General features: G+C 40.3%; 1 protein-coding gene across 3 annotated transcripts in view; it reads right to left on the reverse strand.

The window, feature by feature from the left end:
* Positions 1-27,144, reverse strand: part of EGLN1 (egl-9 family hypoxia inducible factor 1) — a 63,474-nt gene extending 36,330 nt beyond the window's left edge. Inside the window, exon 1 of one of the 3 annotated variants that reach the window (XM_053606701.1) lies at positions 25,692-27,144. In XM_053606701.1, the coding sequence (XP_053462676.1) occupies positions 25,692-26,600 (909 nt within the window). In that variant the 5' untranslated portion in view covers positions 26,601-27,144. The remainder of the gene's footprint in view (positions 1-25,691) is intronic. The other 2 variants (XM_053606700.1, XM_053606698.1) reach the window with 2 other exon arrangements.
* Positions 27,145-27,616: the final 472 nt, after the last annotated feature.

The following is a 27,616-nucleotide window of genomic DNA, read 5'->3' on the forward strand; positions in this document are numbered from 1 at the left end:
CACCCCCATTACTTGGGTTGGGGAGTTGTTGAAAATGCAGAATCTGGGCATCCATGCTAGACCAGAGATTCATAATCTCGAGTTTAATAAGATCTCCGAGGGACTCACAGACACATTAACATAGACCTGAAGTACTGAGCATGACTCCCGCCTACATTCCCTCACATACCATTCATACTTAACTCACTGCTTTCTCATTTTTGCTCCCACAACTCCAATTAAATTATTATTCACCTTCTTGAGCCTCTGTTCTTCCTTGGTCTCTAAAACTCCTGTGTCTTCTGGTTGTCTTTCTTTTTTGTTCTGTGTGCTTTTCCCCCTCCCCTTCCCCTACCGACACAGGTGGGTTTTGCTTTTGCTTTTTTCCCCATTGGCTTCTGTCATGAGCACTAATCTTGAGGTGCACAGCTCTTCCCCCCAGAAACTGTACTCCGGCCCATGCTGACCACCACACTCCAGGTCACTCTCCGAAGCCTCATACATACATACAAAGCCAGCTTTCACTTGGAGATACATAAGCACAGCAAACTCAACAGTTCCTCCTGTCTTCCCTGGCCTTCATGTTGCTCTTGTTTATACAGAGTGGCCATGAAGTCTACGTGCCATTTGATGGGTCGGCACCTGTAGCACAGTGGTTATAGCGCTGGCCACATACACTGAAGCTGGCAGATTCGAACACAGACTGGGCTAGCTAAACAACGACAACTGCAACAAAAAAATAGCTGGGTGTTGGGGCCGGTGCCTGTAGTTCCAGCTACTTGGGAGGCTGAGGCAGGAGAATCGTTTAAGCCCAAGAGTTTGAGATTGCTGTAAGCTGTGATGCCATGGCACCATGTGCCATTTTAAATTGCACATTAATTTAAATTGTACACGAACTTTATAGCCACCCCATATATTCTTTCCTTTACTGACCACCATCTTTGTTCAACCGATTTCCCTAGAGAAACTTAAGAAATCATTCTCCCCTTATCCTTTTCCATTTCCCTTGTCCTACACAATCAGTCAAATCAAACATCCTTGCTATGTCCTTAAACTATAGGAATCTCTCCATCCCTATTACCTCTACCTTAAAAAAGTTCCTATCATTTGCTTGGACTCCCCTGACAGTCTCCTGACTCCCCTGACAGTCTCCTAACTCACCCCGTTGCCTTCAGGACTGCTAGGCCTTGCTCCACACCATTCTCCACACTCCAATCAGCTTCCTAAAATTAAAATCTAATGTCACTGCCTTCCACTAAATCCTTCCATGGCTCCTAGTGCCTAGCAGTTCTCCTCAAACTTTCCAACAAATGGCAGAAGAATTTGTAGTTATAGATCTAAGAAGTTCACTACACACAAGACATTGCTTGCAAGGCTGTTTCATCTAAAATAGTCATTTTGGTTTTATATTCTATTGCATGGGTGGCTCTTATGTTTTCTTACCAATTAAACTATAACTTTTCCACACGATAACTAATATTACCTTCAAGGAAGACACACTGGTTACCTTGTGGCTTCAAATATCCCTCAGCACAATCCCAATGTACCAGGAATAGGCAAACTACAGCCTGCAGGCCAAATCTGCCCCACCATTCACTTTTGTAAATAAAACTTTACTGGAACACGGTCAAGGAAGGTCAATCATTTACATAGTGTCTAAGGCTGCCTTCAAATAACAATGGCAGAGTTGAGTAGTTGTAAGAGACCTTGTAGCCGGCGAAGCCTAAAATATTAATACTATTTGGCTCTTTGGAGGAAAAGTCTGCTGGACTCCTGCATCAGAACAGAGGAATGTTAAATAGTGTTTTACTTATTTTTATGTTCTCATCACAGGTTTAAAGAAGGTACTCAAAAATATTTAACTTAATTAGAATGTTGCCAGGAAGATACACAAAGGCACATGCCCAGGAAGTTGGCATAGAAACTCTGAGGAGGAATACACAGGGGCCAAATAGAGATTCCTTCATGACTCAGTGAAAAAAAAAAAAAAAAAAAAACAAAAAAAACAACTTACTTTATTTTGGGTTAATATGAGGGTAGGTACCATTAGTTTATATTATGTACATTTGTAAGATAAAAGTTTAAAGTGTACCACATACCCCTACATTGCACCTAACAGGTGGGAGCTTACCAACCCCTCTTCTCCCACACTCAGTGAAACTTGAAAGACTGAGATAAGTAAAATGGAATACTATTATAAGGCAGTGAAAGCAGGTTCTAAAAAAACTGATAAGTCCATCAAACCTAAAGCTGCCTTCTCAAAGAACCTTAGGATAGCACTGTATGAGTAACTCATGTGTCTAGTACCACCAAAGAAAGAATTAGGAACTAATTCATTGATCACAATTGAGCACAGTTACTATGAGAATATTCCTGGAACCTTTGTAACTGCAACGTGTGTAATTCCCCAAATGATGAGAAGCAAAAAATTTAAAACCAAAATATTTTACATAAGAGTAGGAAAGTGAGGAACTTCTCACTTAGCTCATTAGATCTAAGATCGTTCTCACTTAGATCATTTTACTCTGCAGTCACTATTTTAAAAAGAGAATTATTTCAAGAAATACCATATGGAGTGATAATTTAAAAATAAAGAAGGAAAATAAATTCAAAAGAACAGAGTGCTTCCCTGAAGACTTTACCCAAAAAAGAACCATGAGATCCTCTAATAAATCATGGCCTGGTCTAAGGACAGGAGGTAGTTCCATCTGCTAAAGTTGAGTGTGCATGATGAATATTAGAGTGAAATAAAGCTAAATAAAGCTAGATTGGGACCATGTGATAACAGATCTCAAATGGTATGCTAAGGAATTCAGACTGATTTTTTTTTATGCTATAGAAGGCCTTAAGTCGTGTATGCAAGCAGTGATACAATCTGAGCTGTCCTTTAGGACAGGAGTCAGCAAACTACAGCCTATGGACCAAATCTTGTCTATCGCCCATGTTTATCTCTTAATTTTTCCTTTTTTTTTTTTTTTTTTAAGAGACAGAGTCTCACTTTGTTGCCCAGGTTAGAATCAACTCTTAGATTCAAGTGATTCTCCTGCCTCCACCTCCCAAGCAACTCTGTAAATTAAGTTTTATTAAAAGACACAATCATTCATTTAAATATTTCTATGGCTGCTTTCCTGTTACAACAGCAGAGTTGAGTAGTTTCAACAAAGATTGTTCTCTAAAGAAGACAGGTGCACGGCCTACAGACACATGAAAAAATGCTCATTATCCTTAATCATCAGAGAAATGCAAATCAAAACTACTTTGAGATATCACCTAACTCCAATAAGATTAGCTCACATAACAAAATCCCAAAACCAGAGACGTTGGCATGGATGTGGAGAAAAGGGCACACTTCTACACTGCTGGTGGGAATGCACACTAACATGTTCCTTTTGGAATGATGTTTGGAGAACAACTAGAGATCTAAAAATAGACCTGCCATTCGATCCTATAATTCCTTTACTAGTATATATCCAGAAGACTAAAAATCACAATATAACAAAGACATCTGTACCAAAATGTTTATTGCAGCCCAATTCATAATTTCTAAGTCATGGAAGAAGCCCAAGTGCCCACTGACCCACGAATGGACTAGCAAACTGTGGTACATGTATACCATGGAATATTATGCAGCCTTAAAGAAAGATGGAGACTTTACCTCTTTCATGTTTACATGGATGGAGCTGGAACATATTCTTCTTAGCAAAGTATCTCAGGAATGGAAGAAAAAGTATCCAATGTACTCAGTCCTACTATGAAGCTAATTTATAGCTTTCATATGAAGGCTATAACCCAACTATAGCACAAGAATATGGGGAAAGGGCCAAGGGAGGGGAGGGAAGGGGGAAAGGTAGGGAGGAGGGAGGGTAATTGGTGGGGCCACACCTACAATGTATCTTAGAATGGGTACAGGCAAAACTTACTAAATGCAGAATACAAATGTCTTCATACCATAACTAAGAAAATTCCATGAAGGCTACGTTGAACAGTTTGATGAGAATATTTCAGATTGTCTATGAAACCAGCACATTGTACCCCTTGATTGCACTAATGTACACAGCTATGATTTAAAAAAAAAAGATTGCCTGGCTCACAAGACTTAAAATATTTACTATTTAGCCCTTTGGGAAGAAAAGCTGCAAATCTCCCACTTTAGCGAGATGAATATGATAAGAGAAAAATATAAATGTAAAGGATAGATAAGGGAGAACATGGAATAATGGAGGCAGGGAGATGACATTTATGGCTACTGGGAAAAAACATACATGAGTAAGGTTATGAGAGTCTAGTCTGAGCCTTGGTATGAGATATCAACAGGAACTAGAGATAGACTGAGCTAAGAGGATGAACGAATTAATTCAATACTAAGATTCTACACCTGTGAGGAAACAAGAACATGAACAAAAATACAAAACACACGATAAAGAGCAGGTTTCAGAAAGACGGTTAACAGAGGATTAGTTTGATATCAGATGTGAAAACTCAACCTCTCCTGAGGTACACGTGAGGAGCACAAGAAGACAATCCAACTAGAGAAACAGAGTTAAGAATCAACCACAGTTCAAGTAATCCTCTGATTGTTTTAGGCCAGGAGTTTGAAACAGCATGGACAACACAGTAAGATACCTCATCTCTATAAAAAATACAAAAATAAATAGCCGAGCAAAATAAATAGCATGACTGTAGTGCCAGCTACTCAGGAGGCCTAAGGCAGGAGGATCACTTGAGGATGCATGAGCTATGATGACACCCTGTAATCTAGCCCAGGAGACAGAGTAAGACAATGTCTCAGTTAAAAATCCAGAAAACAAAAACAAACAACAATTCAGTGATTGAAACAGAAATAGATGAGATCAATAAGCTAGAAATGACTGCAAGAAGCAGCAGCTCCCATTTACTTAGCAACTATAGTATGTTAAACTCTATACTAGGTACTTTGTATATTATCTCTAATCCTCCCAACAACCCTATAATAAAGAAATTATCACTATTTTACCGATTAGAAACCTGAGTTTGGAAAGGGTTGAGGAAATTTAAAATTCCAAGATTATAAAGCTAGTATGTGCCAGTGACAGAATTCAAACACCCCCCCCACACACACACACACTTGATACCGAAGTCAACGGCCTGGAGGCCATCCACATTGCATGTAAAGACAAGACTGCTGACACCAAGATCAGAAGGAAATACCTATAGCTAGTGAGATATGAGCAGGTCAGCGGAGGAGATCACAGCAAGCCACGGCAGCACAGTGCCAGGTAAGCCAAAAGAATTTAGAAAGGGAGGGGCTGAATAATAACAGGTGGTAGTTTTGATGGCTTACCATGTGGCAGGTACACTGCTTTACACACATTAACTCAGTCTTCTCAACAGCATGACATAGATACTGGTGCTATGCCATGAAACATGAAAATGAAGCAGATAATTTGCTAGTATCATATGAACAGTCAAAGGCAGAGCTGGATTCTCCAAATTCTGCTCTCTTAAACCATACTTCATGCTACCTCTGGATCAAATGCTACAGAATGCTTACAGAGAAAAAGACAAGAAAGGGAAAATGACAGATCTTCTTATTAGGGGAATAGTAACTTTCAAAATTTAGTCTCTAAAGATTAGTTTCAGAACAGTACTTAAAAGGCACATGTTGTAAGGATTAAGGAATAAGTAAGCAATCAAGTAAAGATGGGTATTATTACCTACTTTTAGAAGCCTTGGAAAAAACTTAAGAGAAAATTCATGTGATTACTACAATCAAGAAAATGTAAACCAATTTGGGGTATTAAAGGACCTTTTTTTTGGCAATCTTATTAGTTGTGAGGTGTTTAGAAGAGTTACTCAGTAAATGTCCTTCAGGTTTCTGACATACAGTCCATAACTTTATGTCCTTTGTTAATTGAGAGTATGCTCTCCACCAATTTTCTCTGAGCCAAATATGAATTAGAGTCATTACTATTTATGAAGCTATCAGGTGGTCAGGAGCGGTGGCTTACACCTGTTAATCCTAGCACTCTGGAAGGCTGAGGTGGGTGGATTGCTTGAGCTCCCAAGTTCAAGACCAGCCTGCACAAGAGTAAGATCCCATCTCTACTAAAAATAGAAAAACCGAGGCAAGAGGATTGCTTCAGCCCAGGAGTTGGAGGCTGCTGTGAGCTATGACACCATGGCACTCTACCGAGGGTGGAAGTTTGAGACTCCATCTCAAAAAAAAAAAAAAAAAAAAAAAAAAACAACAAACAAAAACAAGCTATAAGGCTTCACCCTAAAATATTTACTATTTAGCCCAGAATCTTTGACTCAGATCGGCAGGAAGCCTACCACTAATGTAATTGATGCAAATCTTCCACACTTAAAAAAAAACCACATACCCTCTGTATATAATGCCTGAGTTATTTAAAAACAATACATTAATAAATGTTTACAGTCAATATGAACTTTACTACCTGACCAATACCTGTCTGTTATGATTTACATGGAAAACTAATCTGTTCAAAGATTTGTATGCTATATTTGAATACATAATACTATCAAAATAACATTCCTTTGAATAAATGGGTAATTTTTTTCTTAAGTGTGAGTTTGTTCCTGTTAAAATTAAAGAACATTCCAATGGTGCATTTCTGAAAGTATTTCAGCAAGGAAAGAGAAAGATTCATCTGATAAATATTTGGTTCATCCTAACATTTTAAAATTAAGAAATTTCTGTAATACATAAAGTAAGATCAATTAGAAGAGCTGAAAATAAACACAACACCCTCAAAACATGCATAAAACATAAAACATGCGCTTCACATGTCTGAGCTAGGAGATGCAGCACTAGAATTAAACTATCCTGGTTTATATAACTACATGATCTGGAACACATTAAAAAAAATAAATAAAACTCCTGTGCCTCAGTTTCCTCAACAGTAAAATGAGAAAAATAATAGTGCCTACATCTCATATGGTTGCTTTGAGAAATTAGATCATTTAGGTAGAAAGAGCATGGTACATAATAAGCTTTCAATATTATAACCACAGAAAAATGTTCACTAAGACAGTAATTTTACTTCTAGAAATTTTTCTTACCAAACCTTGTAAAAATGCAGATATACATCTTTAGGAATATCTAATGCATAGTTATTGACACTGCAAAACAATGCAAATGACCCAAACTTGAACCAGGAGGAGCTAGTTAAATAATTTATGTTTCACTCAGCATGTTTCTGAGATTCACCCACAAGGTTGGATAAAGACTACTTCACTTCATTTTATTGCTGAACAGTATCCCACTGCATTATGTAGCACATTCTATTTTATCTATTCACCAGACAATGGACATTTGGGGTTGTTTCCTACTTGATAATGAATAATAATGTTCATGTCTTTGTGTGGACATGTTTTCATTTCTCTTGATAGATACTTAGGAGTGGAACTGCTGGGTCATACGATAAATTTATATTTAACTTTCTGAGAAATGGCCAACCTGTTTTCTAAAGTGGCTGAACCACTTTACATTCCCACAACCAATGAATATATATATTAATGTTATAAGAGTTCCAGCTGCTCTATATCCTTGCCAAAACCTGGTATTGCCAACAGTTTTAACTTTAGCCATTCTAGTGGATGTGTAGTGGTATCTCACTGTGGTTTTAAATTTCATTCCTCTAATTACCAGTGATATTGAGAACCTTTTATGCACTTGGCCATCCATCTGATATTTGTTCAAATTTTTTGCCTATTTTTGAGTTTTCTTAAATTAAAAAATACACGCGTCTGGTATGTCTTCTGTTATACGTATATTTTGTAAATATTTTCTCCCTCAAAACTTTATCTTTTCATTTTATTTATGCTGTCTTTTAATAAAAGGTCTTTTGTTTAGCAAGCCCAGGACGGGTTCAAACCCACCAACCCTGAAGCATATGGCTGGGGCTGTATGAGTGTAGGTGCCCAGCCGATAAAAGGTCTTAATGTTGAGAAAGTCTAATTATTTTTTTTTCTTTTATGGTTCATGTTTTCTATATCGTACAGAATCTTTGCCTATCTTAAAACATCACAAAGATTTTTCACTTCTGGTTCTTTTTAAGTTTTATGGGTCTTAAACTTTAGGTCAATGATCCATTTTGAATTAGTTTTTACGTATAGTGTTTTTATTGTACCCCCATATAGATATTCATGTATTCCAACACTATTTATTAGAGAAAAAAAATCCTATCCACATTGACTTACCTTGGTATCTTTATTTAAAAAAACAAAAGCAAACTAATCATATGAATGAAGGGTCTATTTCTGAACTCTGAATCCTGTTTAATCAACCCATACCGATTTCTCCTTTGACCCACAGGTTACAGAGGAATGTGTTGTTTAATGTCCACCTACATATTCAGGACTTTCAAGATTTCCTTCTATTACTGATTTCTGATTTAATTCCGTTGTGGCTGGAGAACATATTCTCTATGATTTTAATCTTTTTAAGTTGATTGAAACTTAAAAAGAATGTTTTCTGCTGTTGATGCAAACAGATATGGGTCAGCTACGGGCACTGAGCCCACATGTAATTAAGTTGGTTGATGGTATTCAAATCTTCTGCATACTTATTGACTTCCCATGTGTTCTAACAAGTATTGAGAAAGAAGTATTAAAATCTCTAGCTATAACTGTAATTCGTTTAGTGCTCCTTTCCATTCTGTCAGTTTTTGTTTCATGTAATTTTGGACCACTCTATTGTATTTATGACCAGAGAACACATAAAGTCACAAAGCAGCAACCTCTTTTCCAGATTTTTTACAGTTAAAATATACATGCAATTCCCAAACTGAAAAGATGGCAAACGCTACAATTACCAAATATTTATGCTACATTATTAAATTATTCAAAGTATTATATAATTCAAATCAACTACTCTTAGACATGTAGGTAATATATATTTATGTAAGAAAAATACAGACATATGACTTGGCGCCCATAGCACAGTGGTTATGGCGCCAGCCACATACACCAAGGCTAGTGGGTTAGAACCTGGCCTAGGCCAGCTAAACAACGATAACTGCAATAAAAAAAAAAAAGAAAAAAAGCTGGATGTTGTGGCTAGTGCCTATAGTCCCAGCTACTTAGGAGCCTGAGGCAAGAGATAAAAACAAAAATACAAATATAAACACATGTAGTTTAACTTCATTTCTCCTTCAATTCCTTATTTTCAAACAATAATCTTCATTTTTTTTGTAAATGACCAAATAATTTTATCCATTGACAACACTGAAAAAACTCTCCCTTTGATACTTTAGTTCATATCTTAATGTTTTCATGTTTGGACTGTTAACAATGTCAAGAAAAATCAATTTTAGAAAAAAGTGTGGAGTCTACATGTAATTTCTTTTCTTTCTTTCTTTTTTTTGAGACAGAGTCTCACTATGTCACCCTGGGTAGAGTGCTCTGGCATCACAGCTCACAGCAACCTCAAACTCTTGGGCTTAAGCGATTCTCTTGCCTCAGTCTCCCGAGTAGCTGGGACTACAGGCGCCAGCCACAATGCCCGGCTACTTTTTATTGCAGTTGTCATTGTTGTTTAGCTGGCCCGGGCTGGGTTTGAACCCTCCAGCCTTGGTGTATGTGGCTGGTGCTGTAACCACTGTGCTATGGGCACTGAGCCCACATGTAATTTCTTAAATCAAGGGCAACAAAGACTTCTTAAAATGCATTTTTTACTATGAGCACAATTACTTCGTGAGTCAAATTCAATAACCAAGGTTATTCTACAAATCTAACAAGTGCCACTTAAAAGACATTATTAAGGGTAGCGAAGCCATAAAACGTGACTAAAAAACAGGCAAACTCTCTCATGCTCCCCATTATTTTAGGAAAGAAATAAATAACTTATAATATTTTGTTTTTATGGCTTCCTGTTAGGTTATAGGTTATATTGCCAATAAATACTAATAGAAAACTCTAAAACAATCAAATCTATACTTACATCAGTTAAGACCTATAAAATAAATATAAAATCATTTGTGTGAGATTTGATCCAATCATTGTAGCTTTTCTGTATGCGTCACCAGCTTCCAAAATTAACATCTAATGATTTCAATTTTTCAGTGCAGCTTAAATAAATTTATGATTATAAATAAAATTATTTATTGACTTCATTCTGCTAAGGGAGAGGCATGGAGAGAGGAAGATCCTTTGATCAAAGTGTTCCTCAGCCTGAGTTATTTCATTACCCCTGAGGTAACACAACTATCATCAAGTTCAGTTTGAGATGCCCTTATCAACTGGCCACAGTTTCCTTTCTCTCAGTGCCAAGACTATGCACCAACTGCCTACGCAACAATAGATTGGTTTTAATTAAATTAAAAATAAGGTTCTGATATACCAGTAAAAGCAAGAAAAGAGTTCTGAATCTAAAACTGAATTTTAACTTGTGATGTAATGTTAACCAACATGATGAACAGGAGTAAGTATTTAGAGTTAAGGCAAGCAAGGCCAAGTCCTAATGTCTGAAAAGGCACTGCTGAGAGCCAAAAATATAATTACTTTTTTAAAAACCTTCTTGCAAATAATCATTTCTTTAACATCTGTCACTCAGGTCAGCATTATTCCCATTTCACAGATGGAGAGACTGAGAGTTGCTGAGCAACCTGCTCAGTGCTACGACAGCCAGATGCCAAGAATCCACAGCAAGAGTAGCAGGTCCCATTCCCCCTCTGGACTTCTGCCTTTCCCCCACATCTTTCTCCATTATTCTCCCTCCCCCTAGATAATTCTAAGAGGAAAAAAAATACATGAAGAATTTTTAGAGCAGGCAAATGTTAAAGGAAAACCTTATGGGCACTATGCAACATCAAAGCACAGTTCTTGAAAATTAGCAATAGAACCATTCTTGCACATTTTAAAGATACTTTCTACCAAAAGTATCAAGAGATACTTCAGATATTAACAGTTATAGTTACTAATAAAAACAAAACAAATCAATATATAAATTTTAGTTGCATTTTTGTTAGTAAGGTACTCCCAAGGATTTACTTTTTTAAATTTCAGGTCAGTATTACTGAAATGCCAGTTACAAGTATAAACAAAAACAAATAAATAAAGTCAATACCCAAAAAAAAAAAAAAAACAAGTATAAACAAAAACAAATGCAAAACACACAAGCACCTGTACAATGATAGCAGGGGGTAGGACAGTGTAAAGGAGAAGAGGGAAAAAGGAAAAAAATCATGAGCCAGTGTTAGTCCTAGTGATAAAGACTCTCAAGTCTTTTACTGCAAAACTGCATATAGAGACTACTAAAGCAAGGATTAGCCTAGCAAAGGTGTCTGGAGAGATACGCCCTTCAGATAAGACAGTGTCACTAAGTTATGGCTTCCATCCTGGCACATACCAGTTAACTTTGTTTTGTGCTATGGCCAGACTGTACAAACATCCTTCAGCGGTCTGTGTGTGCATACCACTAAATTATAATTTCCATTCCTTTATCTAGGTCTCTATAATTTAAATTGAGTACTATCACAGGGGGTGGAGAAATTCAAAGCATAGTTCTAAAGGCAAGAGTAGTAACTGAATACACATAAAACCTTATTCTATCATTACTTAAATGCTTAAAATTTTTTGTTTGTTTGTTTGTTCTGGTTTGGGTTTTTTTGGAACTCTCTTATAACAACAGGGCTTTTTAATATAGGGCCTATGGATGGGCCCTATTATTATTATTATTTTATTGTTGGGGATTCTGAGGGTACAATAAGCCAGGTTACACTGATTGCAATTGTTAGGTAAAGTCCCTCTTGCAATCATGTCTTGCCCCCATAAACTGTGACACACACCAAGGCCCCACCTCCCTCCCTCCCTCCCTCTTTCTGCTTGCCGCCCCCATAACCTTAATTGTCATTAATTGTCCTCGTATCAAAATTGAGTACATAGGATTCATGCTTCTCCATTCTTGTGATGCTTTACTAAGAATAATGTCTTCCACTTCCAACCAGGTTAATATGAAGGATGTAAAGTCTCCATTTTTTTAAATGGCTGAATAGTATTCCATGGTATACATATACCACAGCTTGTTAATCCATTCCTGGGTTGGTGGGCATTTAGGCTGTTTCCACATTTTGGCGATTGTAAATTGAGCTGCAATAAACAGTCTAGTACAAGTGTCCTTATGATAAAAGGATTTTTTTCCTTCTGGGTAGATGCCCAGTAATGGGATTGCAGGATCAAATGGGAGGTCTAGCTTGAGTGCTTTGAGGTTTCTCCATACTTCCTTTCAAAAAGGTTGTACTAGTTTGCAGTCCCACCAGCAGTGTAAAAGCGTTCCCTTCTCTCCAAATCCACGCCAGCATCTGCAGTTTTGAGATTTTGAGATGTGGGCCATTCTCACTGAGGTTAGATGATTATCTCAGGGTTGTTTTGATTTGCATTTCTCTAATATATAGAGATGATGAACATTTTTTCATGTGTTTGTTAGCCATTCGTCTGTCATCTTTAGAGAAAGTTCTATTCATGTCTCTTGCCCATTGATATATGGGATTGTTGGCTTTTTTCATGTGGATTGAGTTCTCTATAGATCCTAGTTATCAAGCTTTTGCCTGATTGAAAATATGCAAATATCCTTTCCCATTGTGTAGGCTGTCTCTTTGCTTTGGTTATTGGCTCCTTAGCTGTACAGAAGCTTTTCAGTTTAATGAAGTCCCATTTGTTCATTTTTGTTGTTGTTGCAATTGCCATGGCAGTCTTCTTCATGAAGTCTTTCCCCAGGCCAATATCTTCCAGTGTTTTTCCTATGCTTTCTTGGAGGATTTTTATTGTTTCATGCCTTAAATTTAAGACCTTTATCCATCTTGAATCAATTTTTGTGAGTAGGGAAAGGTGTGGGTCCAGTTTCAGTCTTTTACATGTAGACATCCAGTTCTCCCAACACCATTTATTGAATAGGGAGTCTTTCCCCCAAAGGTATGTTCTTGTTTGGTTTATCAAAGATTAGGTGGTTGTAAGATGTTAGTTTCATTTCTTGGTTTTCAATTCGATTCCAAGTGTCTATGTCTCTGTTTTTGTGCCAGTACCATGCTGTCTTGAGCACTATGGCTTTGTAGTACAGACTAAAATCTGGTATGCTGATGCCCCCAGCTTTATTTTTGTTACAAAGAACTGCCTTAGCTATACGGGGTTTTTTCTGGTTCCATACAAAACGCAGAATCATTTTTTCCAAATCTTGAAAGTACGATGTTGGTATTTTGATAGGAATGGCATTGAATAGGTAGATTGCTTTGGGAAGTATAGACATTTTAACAATGTTGATTCTTCCAAGCCATGAGCATGGTATGTTCTTCCATTTGTTAATATCCTCTGCTATTTCCTTTCTGAGGATTTCATAGTTTTCTTTATAGAGGTCCTTCACCTCCTTCATTAGGTATATTCCTAGGTATTTCATTTTCTTTGAGACTATGGTGAAGGGAGTTGTGTCCTTAATTAGCTTCTCATCTTGACTGTTATTGGTGTATACAAAGGCTACTGACTTGTGGACATTGATTTTATATCCTGAAACATTACTGTATTTTTTGATGACTTCTAGGAGTCTTGTGGTTGAGTCTTTGGGGTTCTCTAAGTATAAGATCATGTCGTCAGCAAAGAGGGAGAGTTTGACCTCCTCTGCTCCCATTTGGATTCGGATGGGCCCTATTATAAGCAAAGCTTTTGCATGTACTATGTTCATTTTTAGAATCCACAGCTTCCACTAGATTCCTAAAGGGGTCCATAAGCAAAACAAAGTAAGAAACACTAGTTTACATGACTACCTTGAGTAAAACTTCTCGGTTTCAGAAGGGTGCTATTTCATTATCACACATACCTTTGAGCTAAAAATTTCTTTATGCAAGAAATTTTACTCCAAAATACATTGAGTTGTAACCACCCAAAACTACAACCATTCTTTGCACATAAATTATCTACGATAACTATTAACTCTTAGGCTACTATCCTTAACAACTCAGTAAGCAGAGAATGAAACCACATTCCACGTATCAAAATTAAGCATAATTGGCAAGTAAAGCTTTTTTTTAAAAGAATAAAAATGTTTGAATGTATTCAAAGACCAAATCAAATGACTTTTAAGACTGCCAAGTTCCTACCACCTGCACTCCATTAACTGCCCTCTTTTAATACAGTTAAATCAACTGTTTCCCCCTACATTGATTAAATTCTTGAAATCGGAAATGGGGTCTTAACTACATTTCTGATTATAAAAGAAATATTTCTCATCTTATTTAAATCATGCCCTCTTTTGTTAAATATAACTCTTAAACCCTCTTTTCATATATGGGAAGTCTCGAATAAATTATATTTCTAAAACCAATTTAAAGCCATGATAATTTAGAAATTTAAAATTTTCCTCTTGAAAATTTTACTTTGCACATCAATCATGTGGTATCAATGTTGAACTTGATGTCTGCTTGCTTTTGTCTACATGCTTTTCTCTTCTAGGTCATAGAAGGGTGTATACAGGTAAGAGGTCACCTTCAACATCATGTCTATTATGCTGTTTCGTTTTAAACTGACTCTTTCCCTAGGGATTCTCATGCTATTGGTGGAGATGAGGGAGGTAAGATATATGAGCCCTACTGCCTTGAGATCTATGGATGTGCAGGGCTCTAGCATAATTTGTACCTGATCAACTAACTTTGGCCAAGATGGTGGCATAAAATTTCATTTTCCCAAGGAAGATCTTTCTCCCAGTACTTGGGAGTTAAAAATAGCCTAGGCCATGCTGGCCTAGGTTATTTTTATCTGGAAAATTAGGGACTAGAAACACCAAAGCAAGCATAGAAAGGAGCGCTAACCAAGATAGGACAAAAACTCTCAAACTTTTAAAATGTCTCACTTCAAGTTTAGAAACTGCATGGAATGGTGGTGAAGCAGAGGTAAGGTACAGGGCAGAGAATCAGCTGAGGGCAATTCACCAAGTGTTAATACGTGAATAATAGCGTATATAACAAGAACAGTAACGAAAGGTGTTTTGCGTAACACAGAATAGTATAAAACAGTTCCCCTGCCTTTGTAACTCTCTGGAGAAGATGCATCAGCAATAGAAGGTATATAAGGTTGTTGAGAAAAAAGATCAATGGACATTCAGAGTTCAGGAACACAACTGTGAATGGAACAACCGCAGGGGTCCTCATACTGCGGCCAGCGGGCCACATGAGGCGATGTGATTGTATTTGTTCCCGTTTTGTTTTTTTACTTCAAAATAAGATATGTGCAGTGTGCATAGGAATTTGTTCATAGTGTTTTTTTTAAACTATAGTCTGGCCCTCCAACGGTCTGAGGGACAGAGAACTGGCCCCCTGTTTAAAAAGTCTGAGGACGCCTGAGTCCTAAAGGATACAGAAGGTCTGCATTGCCGGGCAGAGTGTGGGAGTGGTAAATCAGCCAATTCAAAGATGGGCTCACTGGGAAGAGGCAAGGGAAGCAGGAAGAGTGCCTAAGAATCAAACTGTATCCTTTAAAAAAATCTCAAGAATTCTGTGTAAGATTTTTCTAAGTGTTGACAACTTTATTTATTTATTTTTTTGAGAAGAGTCTCACTCTGTTGCCCATGCTAGAGTGTCGTGGCATCAGCTTAGCTCACAGCAACCTCAGACTCCTGGGCTCAAGCGATCCTCTTGCCTCAGCCTCCCAAGGAGCGGGGACTGCAGGCATCCACCACAATGGCCAGCTAATTTTTCTAATTTTAGTAGAGACAAGGTCTCGCTCTTGCTCAGGCTGGTCTCTAACTCCTGAGTTCAAGCTATGTTTCCACCTTGGCCTCCGAGTGCTAGAATTACAGGCTTGAGCTGCCACTCCTGGCTAAGTCTTGGTAACTTTATATGGGCTGAATGTGAATAGTACATGTAAAAAAACAAATTAGGGGAAGAATGATATTGTATATAATACTGTATAACAATCCAAGAAGAAAGTGATTAAAGTCTTGATTAGGATAGTGAAGTGGAAATTCAAATAACAATACTTACCGGGTCTAGGGGTGCAAGATGCTGAGTGTACCAATGTAAGAGAGAGGTTTTCTCCTCAAGTGGCTGACAACAGCAGAAGAAACAGGGTTGGAAACTCACCACTGTGAAGATTGTGCTTTTAGAGATGGGAAGTACCAGGGCAATGGATGGGGCAAAATTGATCACGCTTAAAGAAAGGGAAGCAAGAAGGAAGTTTGAGAACCTCCCACCATTTTCCACATGAAAAGAGCTGAGGAAACACAAGAGGTAGAAAATGAAGGTAAATTTGGGGACCTGCAAGTAGGTGCCTGTGGCTGGAACACAAAGTACACAGCAGGAAATGAAATGTTCTTTTTAAAAAGTAGCTATGGACAGAATAGATTGGAAAGAAAAGATACAAAAAGAAAATAAATTAGGCTTTTATAATAATCTAGGACACAGATGAAGAAAGGTTTTAGTAGGAAAGTATAAATGGGAATGAGAAACAAGACAGATAAGAAATAATTTTCTTTTTTGAGACAGAGTCTCAAGCTGTCACCCTGGGTAGAGTGCCAGGGTGTCACTGCTCACAGCAACCTCAAACTCTTGGGCTTAAGCGATCCTTTTGCCTCTCCTCCCAAGATGGGACTACAGGCGCCCGCCACAACGCCCAGCTATTTTTTGGTTATAGTTGTCGCTGTTGTTTAGCGGGCCTGGGCTGGATTTGAACCCACCAGCTCTAGTGTATGTGACTGGCGCCTTAGCCACTTGAGCTACAGGTGCCAAGCCAAGAAATAATTTTTTAAATAAGTAAAATTTTCATGCTGATTAAAGAAAATATGTTCCTTTCCAGGTCTAGAGACTTTCAATGGACTTAACTCCAATTCACCCTTCAGAAGTCTCATGCTAAATACTTCTTCTAGAAAACCTTTCCTGGCCTAAGACAAAGTTAAGTCTCCTCCATCATGCTCTCATAGTAAGATCCTGTACATCTATCTCATAAACATCCATCACACCTGGAATTACAAGTTCAGTGTTTTTTTCCCCTCAGCCATTAAGATAATAGAAGGGCAGAAAGTATTACTCTGTGACCTGGGCACTTATTAAAGAAATAAATAAGGTTCACCGACAGGATCCAGTTTAAACCTTCCTCCATCTCCTTAGACAACACTCATCCCTTCCAATAAGTGGAAACTTCAGTCTTAATCATGCTGAATTTACAATACTAAAGGAAATTCAGGTGGAGATGGCCATCAGTCCTCTACAAATGCCAGGGTAAAACAGATAAATCAAGAAGTCTTTAATAAATCTTAATAGCTGAAGTCATGACTGGTGTTACTCCTCCTATTGTTACACAGTTACAGCTAATATTTATTGAGCACAGATTATCTACTGAACATTTTTCTTTATTTATTTTTTTGAGACAGAGTCTCACTTTATTGCCCTCGGTAGAGTACTGTGATATCACAGTTCACAGCAACCTCCAACTCCTGGGCATAGGTTCGAACCTGCCACCCTTGGTATATGGTGCTGGAGCTCTTACCCACTGAGCCACAGGTGATGCCCTACTGAACATTTCTTATGTATTACCTCATCTATCCTCAAACAAACCCATTATTGAATTAGAAACTATTATTAACTGCTATCATACTGATGAGGTAGTTCACATGTTAATTGTCAGAAAATTTGCCTAAAATCAAAGAGCAATTAAATAGTGGCATGGGAGTTTGAACGCAGGCAAACCAACTTAACAAGTTGTGCTACCATAAGTGCATGAGATTACCCAGGGAGAAAAAGGAGACTAGAGCAAAAGGAGGAGGCAAACTAAAATGGTTTTCAGGCCTATAACACCAGCACTTTGGGTTGCCAAAGCAGGAGGATTGCTTGAGGCCAATAGTTTGAGACCACCCCTGCTTGGGGAACATAGTGAGACCCTACGGCTCAGTGCGTAAGGTGCCAGCCCCATACCGAGGGTGGCAGGTTCAAACTCAGACCCGGCCAAACTGCAACAACAAAAAAAACAGCTGGGCATTGTGGCAGGTGCCTGTAATCCCAGCTACTCGGGAGGCTGAAGCAAGAGAATTGCCTAAGCCCTAGAGTTGGAGGTTGCTGTGAGCTGAGACGCCACAGCATTCTACCAAGGGCAACAAAGTGAGACTCTGTCTCTACAAAAAACAAACAAAAATGATATTCACACCCTTGTATAATTCCTTCCCCTTGAAGGTGGAATGAACCTAGTGACTTACTTCATTCAAACCAAAAGAATATAGCATAAATAATGGGATGTCACTTCAATGATTAGGTTACAAGAGACTGGGTCTTCAGCCATTCTAGGATAGCCTTTTTGGCTTGCATACTTTGTTGAAGCAAGCTGCCATGTTAGAGAGGCTGACATGGCAAGGAACTGAAGCCCTTAATCCAAGGACCCACCAGGAACTGAAATCTGCCAATAACCAGTGAGTGACCCTGGAAGCAGATTCTTCCCCATTCAAGCTTTCAGAGGAAAGCACAGAATGTGCCCATTGTCCCGATGCAGCCTTGTGAGAAACACAGCCAGCCTGTGCCCAGATTTCTGATTTACAGAACTATAGGATCATAAATGTGTATTATTTTAAGCCTCTAAGTTGCACAGCAACAGACAACTACAAGCTAAGAAGGAAAACCTAGAAATATGGTATACCCATGTCTGTTTTCAAGTTCTGCCTACATGCATGTCTCTCTGGATAGAGACATACAGATTAAGAACTGAGCTTTAGAGAAAAAACCATAGTTAGAAGTTGAGGGGGAAAAAAGAAAACTCTGAAAAATATAAAGAAAAAATATATAGTTGATCACCTCCCCACACTGACTCCCTCCTTAAGTGAACCTAACTTTCATAGACCAGACATGCACGGCATGTACACATCGGCACGGTAGGCCTACTTCCTTATGTTGACCACCTCTGGTATGCGTACCAGTTTGTTACAGTCCCTTAGGTGGTCAACTTACAGAGGTTCTGCTGTAATTGAAAGGCTAAGACCCAGGCTAGTAAATGAGAAGCCAGACATTTTAAAAGTGGATAGTTAATAGTGCTATTGTGCTGTGAAAACATGGGAGAAGAACAAAGAGATTTCAAGCCTGAAAGAGGGGAAAAAGGAAAACGGAATGAATTTGTAAGTCAGAAGAACAAAGTGGGATGACAGTTCCTATTAAGGAAACAAGAGGGTAGGCCAGCTTCTGAGAAAAATGGCTTTAAATAATGTCGGAGGAAAGACTTAGTGGAGAAAGAACATCCAAGGAAATTAAGGAGAGACTATCTAAAAAAGGAAATTTTAGGGTGTAGATAAACTAATTAAAAAGCAATTTTCAATAAAAATAAAAAATAAGTAAATAAAAAAATTAATACTCAATATAGTCCATAGTAAAATAAAAATTAGAAAATAAATAAGCAATTTTCAAAACATCTTTCGGAGGAGTAGTGCTAAGAGACATCAGTAAAAGACATCACAGAAGGTAACATGCCTGGAGACAGAGATAATTCTATAACAGAACTGCACAATCAGGGCTTCTAGTCACCATTTATAAATAAGAGTTGAAAGTATCGATATTAAAAGAAAAATTCAGATGGATGGTCAAACTTTTAATTTTGCAAACTCCTAATTAGTCCTTTTCAATTTACTAGTCAGGTTTAGTCTTAAATTGAAGTTTTTCAATCAAGATAAGATTGCAGCTTCCTAGGCCCTATAGCTCATGTTTAAACTTTCACATTTTAATTTCAAATTTATTTATTTGAGACAGGGCCTCGCTTTGCTGCCTGGGCTGAAGTGAAGTGGCATCATCATAGCTCACTGCAAACTGCAACTCCTGCGATCAAGTGATTCTCCTGCCTGACTACACATGCCCACTACCACACGAACTGATAAGGTCTTGCTATATTGCCCAGGCTAGTCTTAAATTACATTCCATGTTAGCCAGGCGTTGTGGCGGGCACCTATAGTCCCGGCTACTTGGGAGGCTAATGCAAGAGAATTGCGTAAGCCCAAGAGTTTGAGATTGCTGTGAGCTGTGATGCTACGGCACTCTACCAATGGCAACAGAGTGAGACTCTGTCTTAAAAAAAAAAGAAAAATTATACTCCTAGCTTCAAGCAATCCTTCCACTTCGGTCTCTCAAAATACCGTGATTACAGATGTGAGCCACCACACTGGCCAGGTTTTAATTTTAAAAACCATTTCATATACAATAACCTGATGTTTACTCATACTTTGGGATCCTCCAATCACCTCAGAGTAAAAAGCAAGCCTTCCTATGCTTAAAAATCCTGGCTACTATCTTCTAATTTTAATAGTTATCAGTATTCAGTATTTGATAGTTGGTACATTTATTTGTAATTCCAGTGCTGTGCTTCACATCGAGGGATGAAGAGCTTATACATCTCTGATACCTGTGCAGATCATCAAGTATGGTCCTTAAGTTGTCATTAACTTTCCCCCTCTTTACTTAATAGTTTTAGGAAGCTATCACATAGCATTTCTATCTGTAAGTCAATGGAACTATTTCTGATATTTTATCATCATTCCACCTCCTCTCAATTTTCTATAGCAGTTAATAGAAAAAGAAATAAACAGAGTCTGCAATTTGGGAAATGTTGGAGAAAGTGGAATGGTTTGACGTGAGAAAGCACAGTTTAGATTTAATGTCAAAATACAGTAAATCAAATGTCTGTTGGTTTTGTCACTAACCAGCTCTATGACCTTGAAGAAGTTACAAAACTTCTCTTAATTCTTCTATATATGGGGGGGAGTGGTTTACATCAAAAAATGGGTGAGTTGGCTTGGTGCCTGTGGCTCAAGCGGCTACGGTGCCAGCCACAGACACCTGAGCTGGTGGGTTTGAATCCAGCCCAGGCCCGCCAAACAACAATGATGCTGCAACCAAAAAATAGCCGGGCATTGTAGCGGGCGCCTGTAGTCCCAGCTACTTGGGAGACGGAGGCAGCAGAAGAACTGCTTGAGCCCAGTGGAGGTTGCTGTGAGTATGGGTGAGTATGCTAAACCTTCTTCTTCAACTCTTAGGAGGAGGGAAAAACAGAAAACAAGGAACTCTTAAAAGATCAGATCAGAAACAGCAATTTTTTTTTTTTTGTAGAGACAAGAGTTTCTTCACTTTATCGCCCATGATAGAGTGCTCTGGCGTCATGGCTCACAGCAACCTCCAACTCCTCCAACTCCAGTCTTAGGCGATTCTCTTGCCTCAGCCTCCCGAGTAGCTGGGAGTATAGGCGCCCACAACGCCCGGCTATTTTTTTTGTTGCAGTTTGGCCGGGTCTGGGTTTGAATCCACCACCCTCGGTATATGGGGCTGGCACCCTACTCACTGAGCCACAGGTGCCACCCAGAAACAGCAAATTTTTTAAATGAGCAGAGTAACAATTAACAGTTCTACATAGTGCTTTACCGTCTAAGGAGTGTTTTACATGTAGCATTATATGTACTCCTCACAACAAGAGGCAGAAAAGACAGGTATCCTTTTAACACCATTTTACAAATGGAGGAATTGAGGTTCACAGAGGTTAAGAGACTAGCCAAAGGAGACAGAAATGGTAACAGACCCAGGACCTAAACTGGATTTAAAAACAGAACAAAATCCATTATCTTTAAGACGACCTCCTCCCCCTCCTAACTAAGGTTTTATAGGGTATTTTTGTGTAGTAAACATATAAAAAATATTTTATTTTAAAATAAAATCCCTTCAGGATTAAAGATTTGTACTCACTGTACAAAATGTTCTCCCGCAAAACTGAATTTGGTTGTGTTGCAACCTGTTAAGGCTACCCTTTTCAGTCCACATGAATCTCCTTTATAGGTGGCAGAATCACTGCAACTGCAATTATTTTCAGCTTTGGGCATACAGAATAACTGACCCTAATCTTGAATTCTAATATAAATATTAAACCATTAAGCAAGCTGCTTGTTTATGCTGTTTATCTTTATCCTGGATGCTAAAATAAAGAGAATGGCAGAAGAGAGAGAATTAAATTTGGTTTGGTTATTTATTTACTTATTTAGGCTTAAACAACAGTTTATTCTCTCATAGTTCTAGAGTAGTGGTTCTCAACCTTCCTAATGCCGCAACCTTTTAACACAGTTCCTGTGGGTCGTGACCCACAGGTTGAGAACCATTGCTCTAGAAAGGTTGGATGTCTGAGATCAGGATACCAGTATGGTCAGATTCTGGGGAAGGTTCTTCCTGGGTCAGTTTTGTTTTTAACATCTAAGAGAATTGTCACCACATCTCTATGGTAGTAATAATAAAGCAGCAAAATTTTCTTCATTCTATTTCCTCTAAAAGCCATAATCAGTTAGAGCTAACCAATTAACGATAGTAACAGTGAAAAATCTTAGTACTATAATCTACTGCGAACTGGTCTCAACCTATTTTATTACTCCTCTTCTTTAATTACATTTTAACTGAACAATGAAGTTTTAGTTTCCAAAAAATGTTATGTATATGATACTAGTATTTTTATTTCAATGCACAAATTTTTTCCTTCAGAGTGGAAGGAAAATTCCAACATTTTCCCATGAGCCTCACTCCCATGCTTTCCTCTTCTTCCTATGCCCCCAAGTCAATGCAACTTGTGGAAACAGCAGACCATGGTTCCTTTCTAGGAGACACCACCGTCAGTCTTCTCGATGAAAAAACAAACAAACAAAAAAAGGTGTGACTTTCTCAAAGGGCAATTTAAGGGCAAAAAAGGGGAAAATCTCAAAAAGAAGAACAGAGAAAGTGGAAACCAGAGCACAGTTACATCAGTGGCTACAATTATGTTTCTGTTTTTCTGCTGTATTACTTCATCCTTCCCTTGTGGTTCCTTTTTTAAGTAGTTGGATAAACAGTGGCCAGATGAGCATGTCTGAAGAAGCAACTCCAGAGAAACCACCAAAGCCTGTACTGAATAAGCCAAAGCTAATCATTCTCATTCATATATATATCTCATATTGGGAGATAATCAGGCTCTGAGATAAATACACAAAGAACATGAAATACAGGTAATGTAAATAAAAAGAGCATTAAGATTTTTAGTCAAAACTCTGCATTTAATTCCTGGTATGCTGCAGACTTTTCAACAAGTAAACTGACTTTCCTGAGTCTTATTTTTCTAATCTATAATATACTAATATAATCTATACACCAATAACCTACCTACTACTGTCAAAGTCAAAATGAGAGAAATACTACCCCTTTGAGGCAAGTAACTTTTAAAATCAGTGTGTAATGAAAGATAATAAAATTCTTAGTTGAAGGCTCCCTCTGCAATCCCTATAACCATATTCTCATACTTATTAAGAGTTACACTGACATGAGCATGATTCAGGTGGGTAAGTACAAAGTACTATCTTAAATAAACATTGCACAGTCATTATCCAGTCACCTAATTAAAAAAAAGAAAAAGTATATAACCCAACCATAGAGTATGATTATTCATATAAAAAGCTAATGCCATTCACCCACTATCAACAAAATAAATAAAAAATTGTAGTTCCAGTAGTGTGCTAGATAATCTACATCTTCTCATCTGATATCCTATCTATATCTAATGTAATAGAAAAAGCATGAGCCTGATGTCTGAATAACCTAAGTTTAAACAGTATGTAAGTATTCAAGTTTCAGGTCAACTCTGAGCTGAAATTTCCTTAAATTAGGAATAATGCTACCTATTTTATAGGATTAAGATTATTGCAATCATGTCTTCACTGAGCTTAATCTGGTGTCTGTGGTTGCTCAAAATGGTGGGCACAATTTTTATTCCTTTTTCATTCCCCTAAAGCAAGCACCCTTGTTTTTTTAGGAATATTTAAATTACATGTTTTGTGTTTTAGGAATACTTAAATTAAATTACATGTTCGAACATGATTACAAAAAAAAACTCTTTTAGCTAAGAAAGTACAAGGAAAGGAATCCCCTAAGGTCATTCATAGAACCTAAAATTCTCTTCTAAAATTAATATAAGCACAAGATCAAATCCAAAGAGTTTAAAATCCATCCTTTCTTCAGCTAGTCCCTTATTACATGATATGTACAGGTAAGGGAATTAAAATCCCAAATACTGTTTCCTTTAGCCACTAGGACTCCTGAGGGAGAAGCTAACAGCATCCTCAGAAGTGACTCCTCCAAAAGCCAGGCTTGTGCTATCCTTTCCATGAGGACAGGTGAAAACAGGAACACAGAAAAAAGCTTCAGCTAACTTGGAAAACAGATCAATTTTGGTCATCTTCTTCATGACTCCAACTTAAGCTTCTGCCCCGACTATACACTGTGGTCAATATTGATAGCTCTAAGTCCCTCAAATTCATTTCTTTCCTGCTCTAGAGTTCACAACTACATTCAGATGATTTGATCCATGACAAAGGGTTTTAAAATATATATATAAGTAAGAATCTCATGAAAGACCAAGGCTGATCCTCTTTTTCCTTCCATTTTAATATTATACAACTGTTCATTTTGTTTGAGAATACATGATAGTAAGACATGTGCCTTCACCCAGCAATGAATTGGCAATACATAAATTAGACTCTATACTGTATTTTTCTCCACAAAATTTTCATGTTTATAACATTCTTCATTGTCTATGCTCAGCCTTTCAAGCAGCCTGAGAATCAAATGATTGTGAAAATAGATGGTCTGACACATATACCCACACAAAAGAACTACTGAGAAGAGTCAATGTGTACAAACATCTCCCAAGATAATCTCTCAAAACTCACAAAATCAGACACAGATTAATGGTGGAGGAGGATGGAAAAGGGTGGCCTTGGAGGAGCCAAATACAAGAAAAAATTAAGATCTGAGAAGTAAAAGAACTGCAATACAGTATTAAGGAGGAAAGAGTCTATTGTTTACCGTAGTGAGGTAAGAAAGAGGGAACAGACTGGCTTGGAGAAAAATTACAACACTAAAGAGAAAACAAAAAACCAAATTGAGACTTTAAATAAGTCCTCCTGCTCCAATTGTGTATGTGGGGGCGGGGAGGGGGGGTCCCCAGGAAGCTACAAAATAGTTCTTTTTCAACAGGAGGATTACATTTACAAATCAAATAAAGGAAACCTGGGATAAAATTCAACCTACCTACACTGAGAGATAGAAAAATCGGAAATATTTCTTTCCCTGTTTTGTAGTGGGTTTCAAAACAGATGGAACAGGGAGAGGGTTAAGAGCTACTAGAGGGGGAGGGGAGTAGCCAAGCTCTTCCTGAATACAGTGAGTCTTTGCACTAAAGTCTAATTTCACATTTACCTTTTGGTGGTCAGCTGGCAGATTCTTAACTAAACGCACAGCATCTGACTATAAATCAGAATGTGATGAGTGGTTCAATCACAGGGAATTTAAGAGCTTATGCAAACACAAGACAGATGCAGAAGCAGCCACTGGGCTTGGGTGGTACTCTAACATCCCCCAGTGAGCGGCTACGCCTCCAAAAAGGTTTGAATTGTGTCCAATAGTGGAGTGAAAGAAAGAAAACGTAAAGTTACAGGGAGATAGTAGTGCCTAAGTTTAGCAGGAAAACCATGCAATTAGTGGGAGAAGTTTGCGAAACAGGCAGCAAGTGGAACACAGTGGACACTGACAAGGGGGGCTAACTGGATAAACACCTACCTACGGATTATATCCGTTTTCTTTATGGGGGTGTTACCCAAGAAGCAATCGCTTTACACAGAGGAATTCTGTTCCTCCCCCTAAGCAGTTCGAGTCAGAAGAGGCTGCCCGCCGCGCAGGGACGTCCAGCGCAAGCCCCTGGCACACACTTACTTTCGTCCGGCCATTGATTTTGTAGTTGCCCAGCTTCCCGTTACAGTGGCGGATCAGGTCGTCCATGCTGCTCATGAGCAGCCCGATGGTTTCACAGCCGGGCTCCTTGCCCTCGATCCAGGTGATCTTATCGCCCCGGATGTCCTTGGACGAGTCGCTCTTCTGGCTGACCAGCTGCCCGTCCGTGAACTTGCCGGTGTCGTGCAGAGCGCGCACCTCATCGCCGATCTGCTGGCCCGTCTCCTTGCCCAGGAAGTCGTCTACCACACAGATGCCGTGCTTGTTCATGCAGGGCACGATGTACTCGAGCGCCAGCTTTAGCGCCGGCAGGGGCTTCGTCTGCCCGTTGGGCCGCAGGCCCCCGCTGTGGCTCAGCCCGTCGCCGGGCGCGTAGCTCGGGGGGCACAGGTTCGCCTTCTCCTGACACAGCGACGGGCGGGCCGGCGGCTCCTCCTTCCCGGGCTCCGCCTCGGCCGCCGCTGCCGGGCCCTGGCCGCCGGGGGCCGCGCGAGGCGGAGGCGCGGCCGCCGCCGCCGCCGCCGCCGCGGGGTCGGCCGCGGGCTTGGCCTTCGCCTTGACCGCGTCCCGAGTGGCCGGCGATGCGGCGGCGCCGTCCCGGAGCGCCAATGCCTTCTTGGCTTCCCGGGCCCCGGCCCTGGGCGGCGGCGCGGCGGGCGGCGGCATGGGGCCGGAATGCTGGTGCGGGCCCGCTCCGTGACCGCCCTCGCTGCCCTGGCATACGAGCTTGTGCTTCTTCCAGTCCTGGCGCTGGTGCTCCTTGCAGCAGTAGAAGGAGCTGCGGCAGCGACTGCAGCGCAGCAGGTTCTCCATCTTCCCGCACAGCTCGCAGTACTGCCGGTCTCGCTCGCTCGGGCTCGGGCCGCCGGGCCCGCCGCTGTCATTGGCCATGGCGGCGGCGACGGCGGCGGCCGAGCAGGAGGGGTAGCGGCCGGGCGGCCTCGCCCGGAGCCGGGGAGCGGGGGTAGAGAAAAGGGCCGCTACTGAGCCATGCAGCCGCCACCCCTCGCCTCAGGGAGGCCGGCACCGCGCGCCCTCGGCCGGGCCGCTTCCTCGTCCACGGGTCCCGCACGGCGGTGGCGGCGGCGGCCGCCTCAGCGCTTCATGCCTCCGCGGGCCGGGGAGCGCGGCCTGTTTGGCGAGCGGCGACCTCGGCTCGGCGCGAGCGACCGGCCACCTCGGCCGCCGCCTTAGCGTCCCGGGCGACCGGGCCCAGGCTGTGGAGAAGCGCAGGGCGTGCGGGCGCCACTCGCTCTGCGCGCTCTGCACGTACACCACGGCCCCGCAGCGACCCGGGCTGGCGGCGCGCGAGGGCGGAGGGGTTGGGGGAGGGCCGAGGGGAGGGCCGAGGGGGGCGGCGGCCGCGCACACGTTCCGGCGCGGGCGCGGCGTCGGGGCCGCCTCCGCTCGCCGGCGCCTCGTCCGCTCGGCCGGCTCCGCCCGGAGGCCGACGGGCCGCCACCCCCGCTGCAGCCCGCGCGCCCGGGAAGGCGGGGCGGCGCGCCGGTGCCTACACCTGCTGGAGGAGGGCGCCGCCCGCGCCAGGCCGGCCGAGCGGCGGAGAAGGAGCCATGGCTGCTGCTCGCCGCCTCCGGCGTGCTGGACGCGGGACGCGGATGCGAGGTGGATGCTGCGACCCTCCTTTTGCGAAGGAGGAAACGGAAATTCAGAGAAGTAACTTGCCCGAGGTCACTCAGGACTGGGACTGAGTGCAGGATTCTGTCAGATGCTGAGGCTGATTTTTCCATTACACCATACAGCCTTTCTATCAAGAAGGCCTGAAGTGGTTAAAAACAAAAATAAGTAACGTATTGCTGAGGTGTTAAAGCAAGTCCCTGAAATTTGAAGGATTATAAAAGAAAACAGTTTTTTAAACCTTGTGAAATCCTAGCGAGTTCAAAACCCCA

The sequence above is a fragment of the Nycticebus coucang genome, chromosome 10 (assembly GCF_027406575.1).
Source record: "Nycticebus coucang isolate mNycCou1 chromosome 10, mNycCou1.pri, whole genome shotgun sequence".
Lineage (NCBI taxonomy): Eukaryota > Metazoa > Chordata > Mammalia > Primates > Lorisidae > Nycticebus > Nycticebus coucang.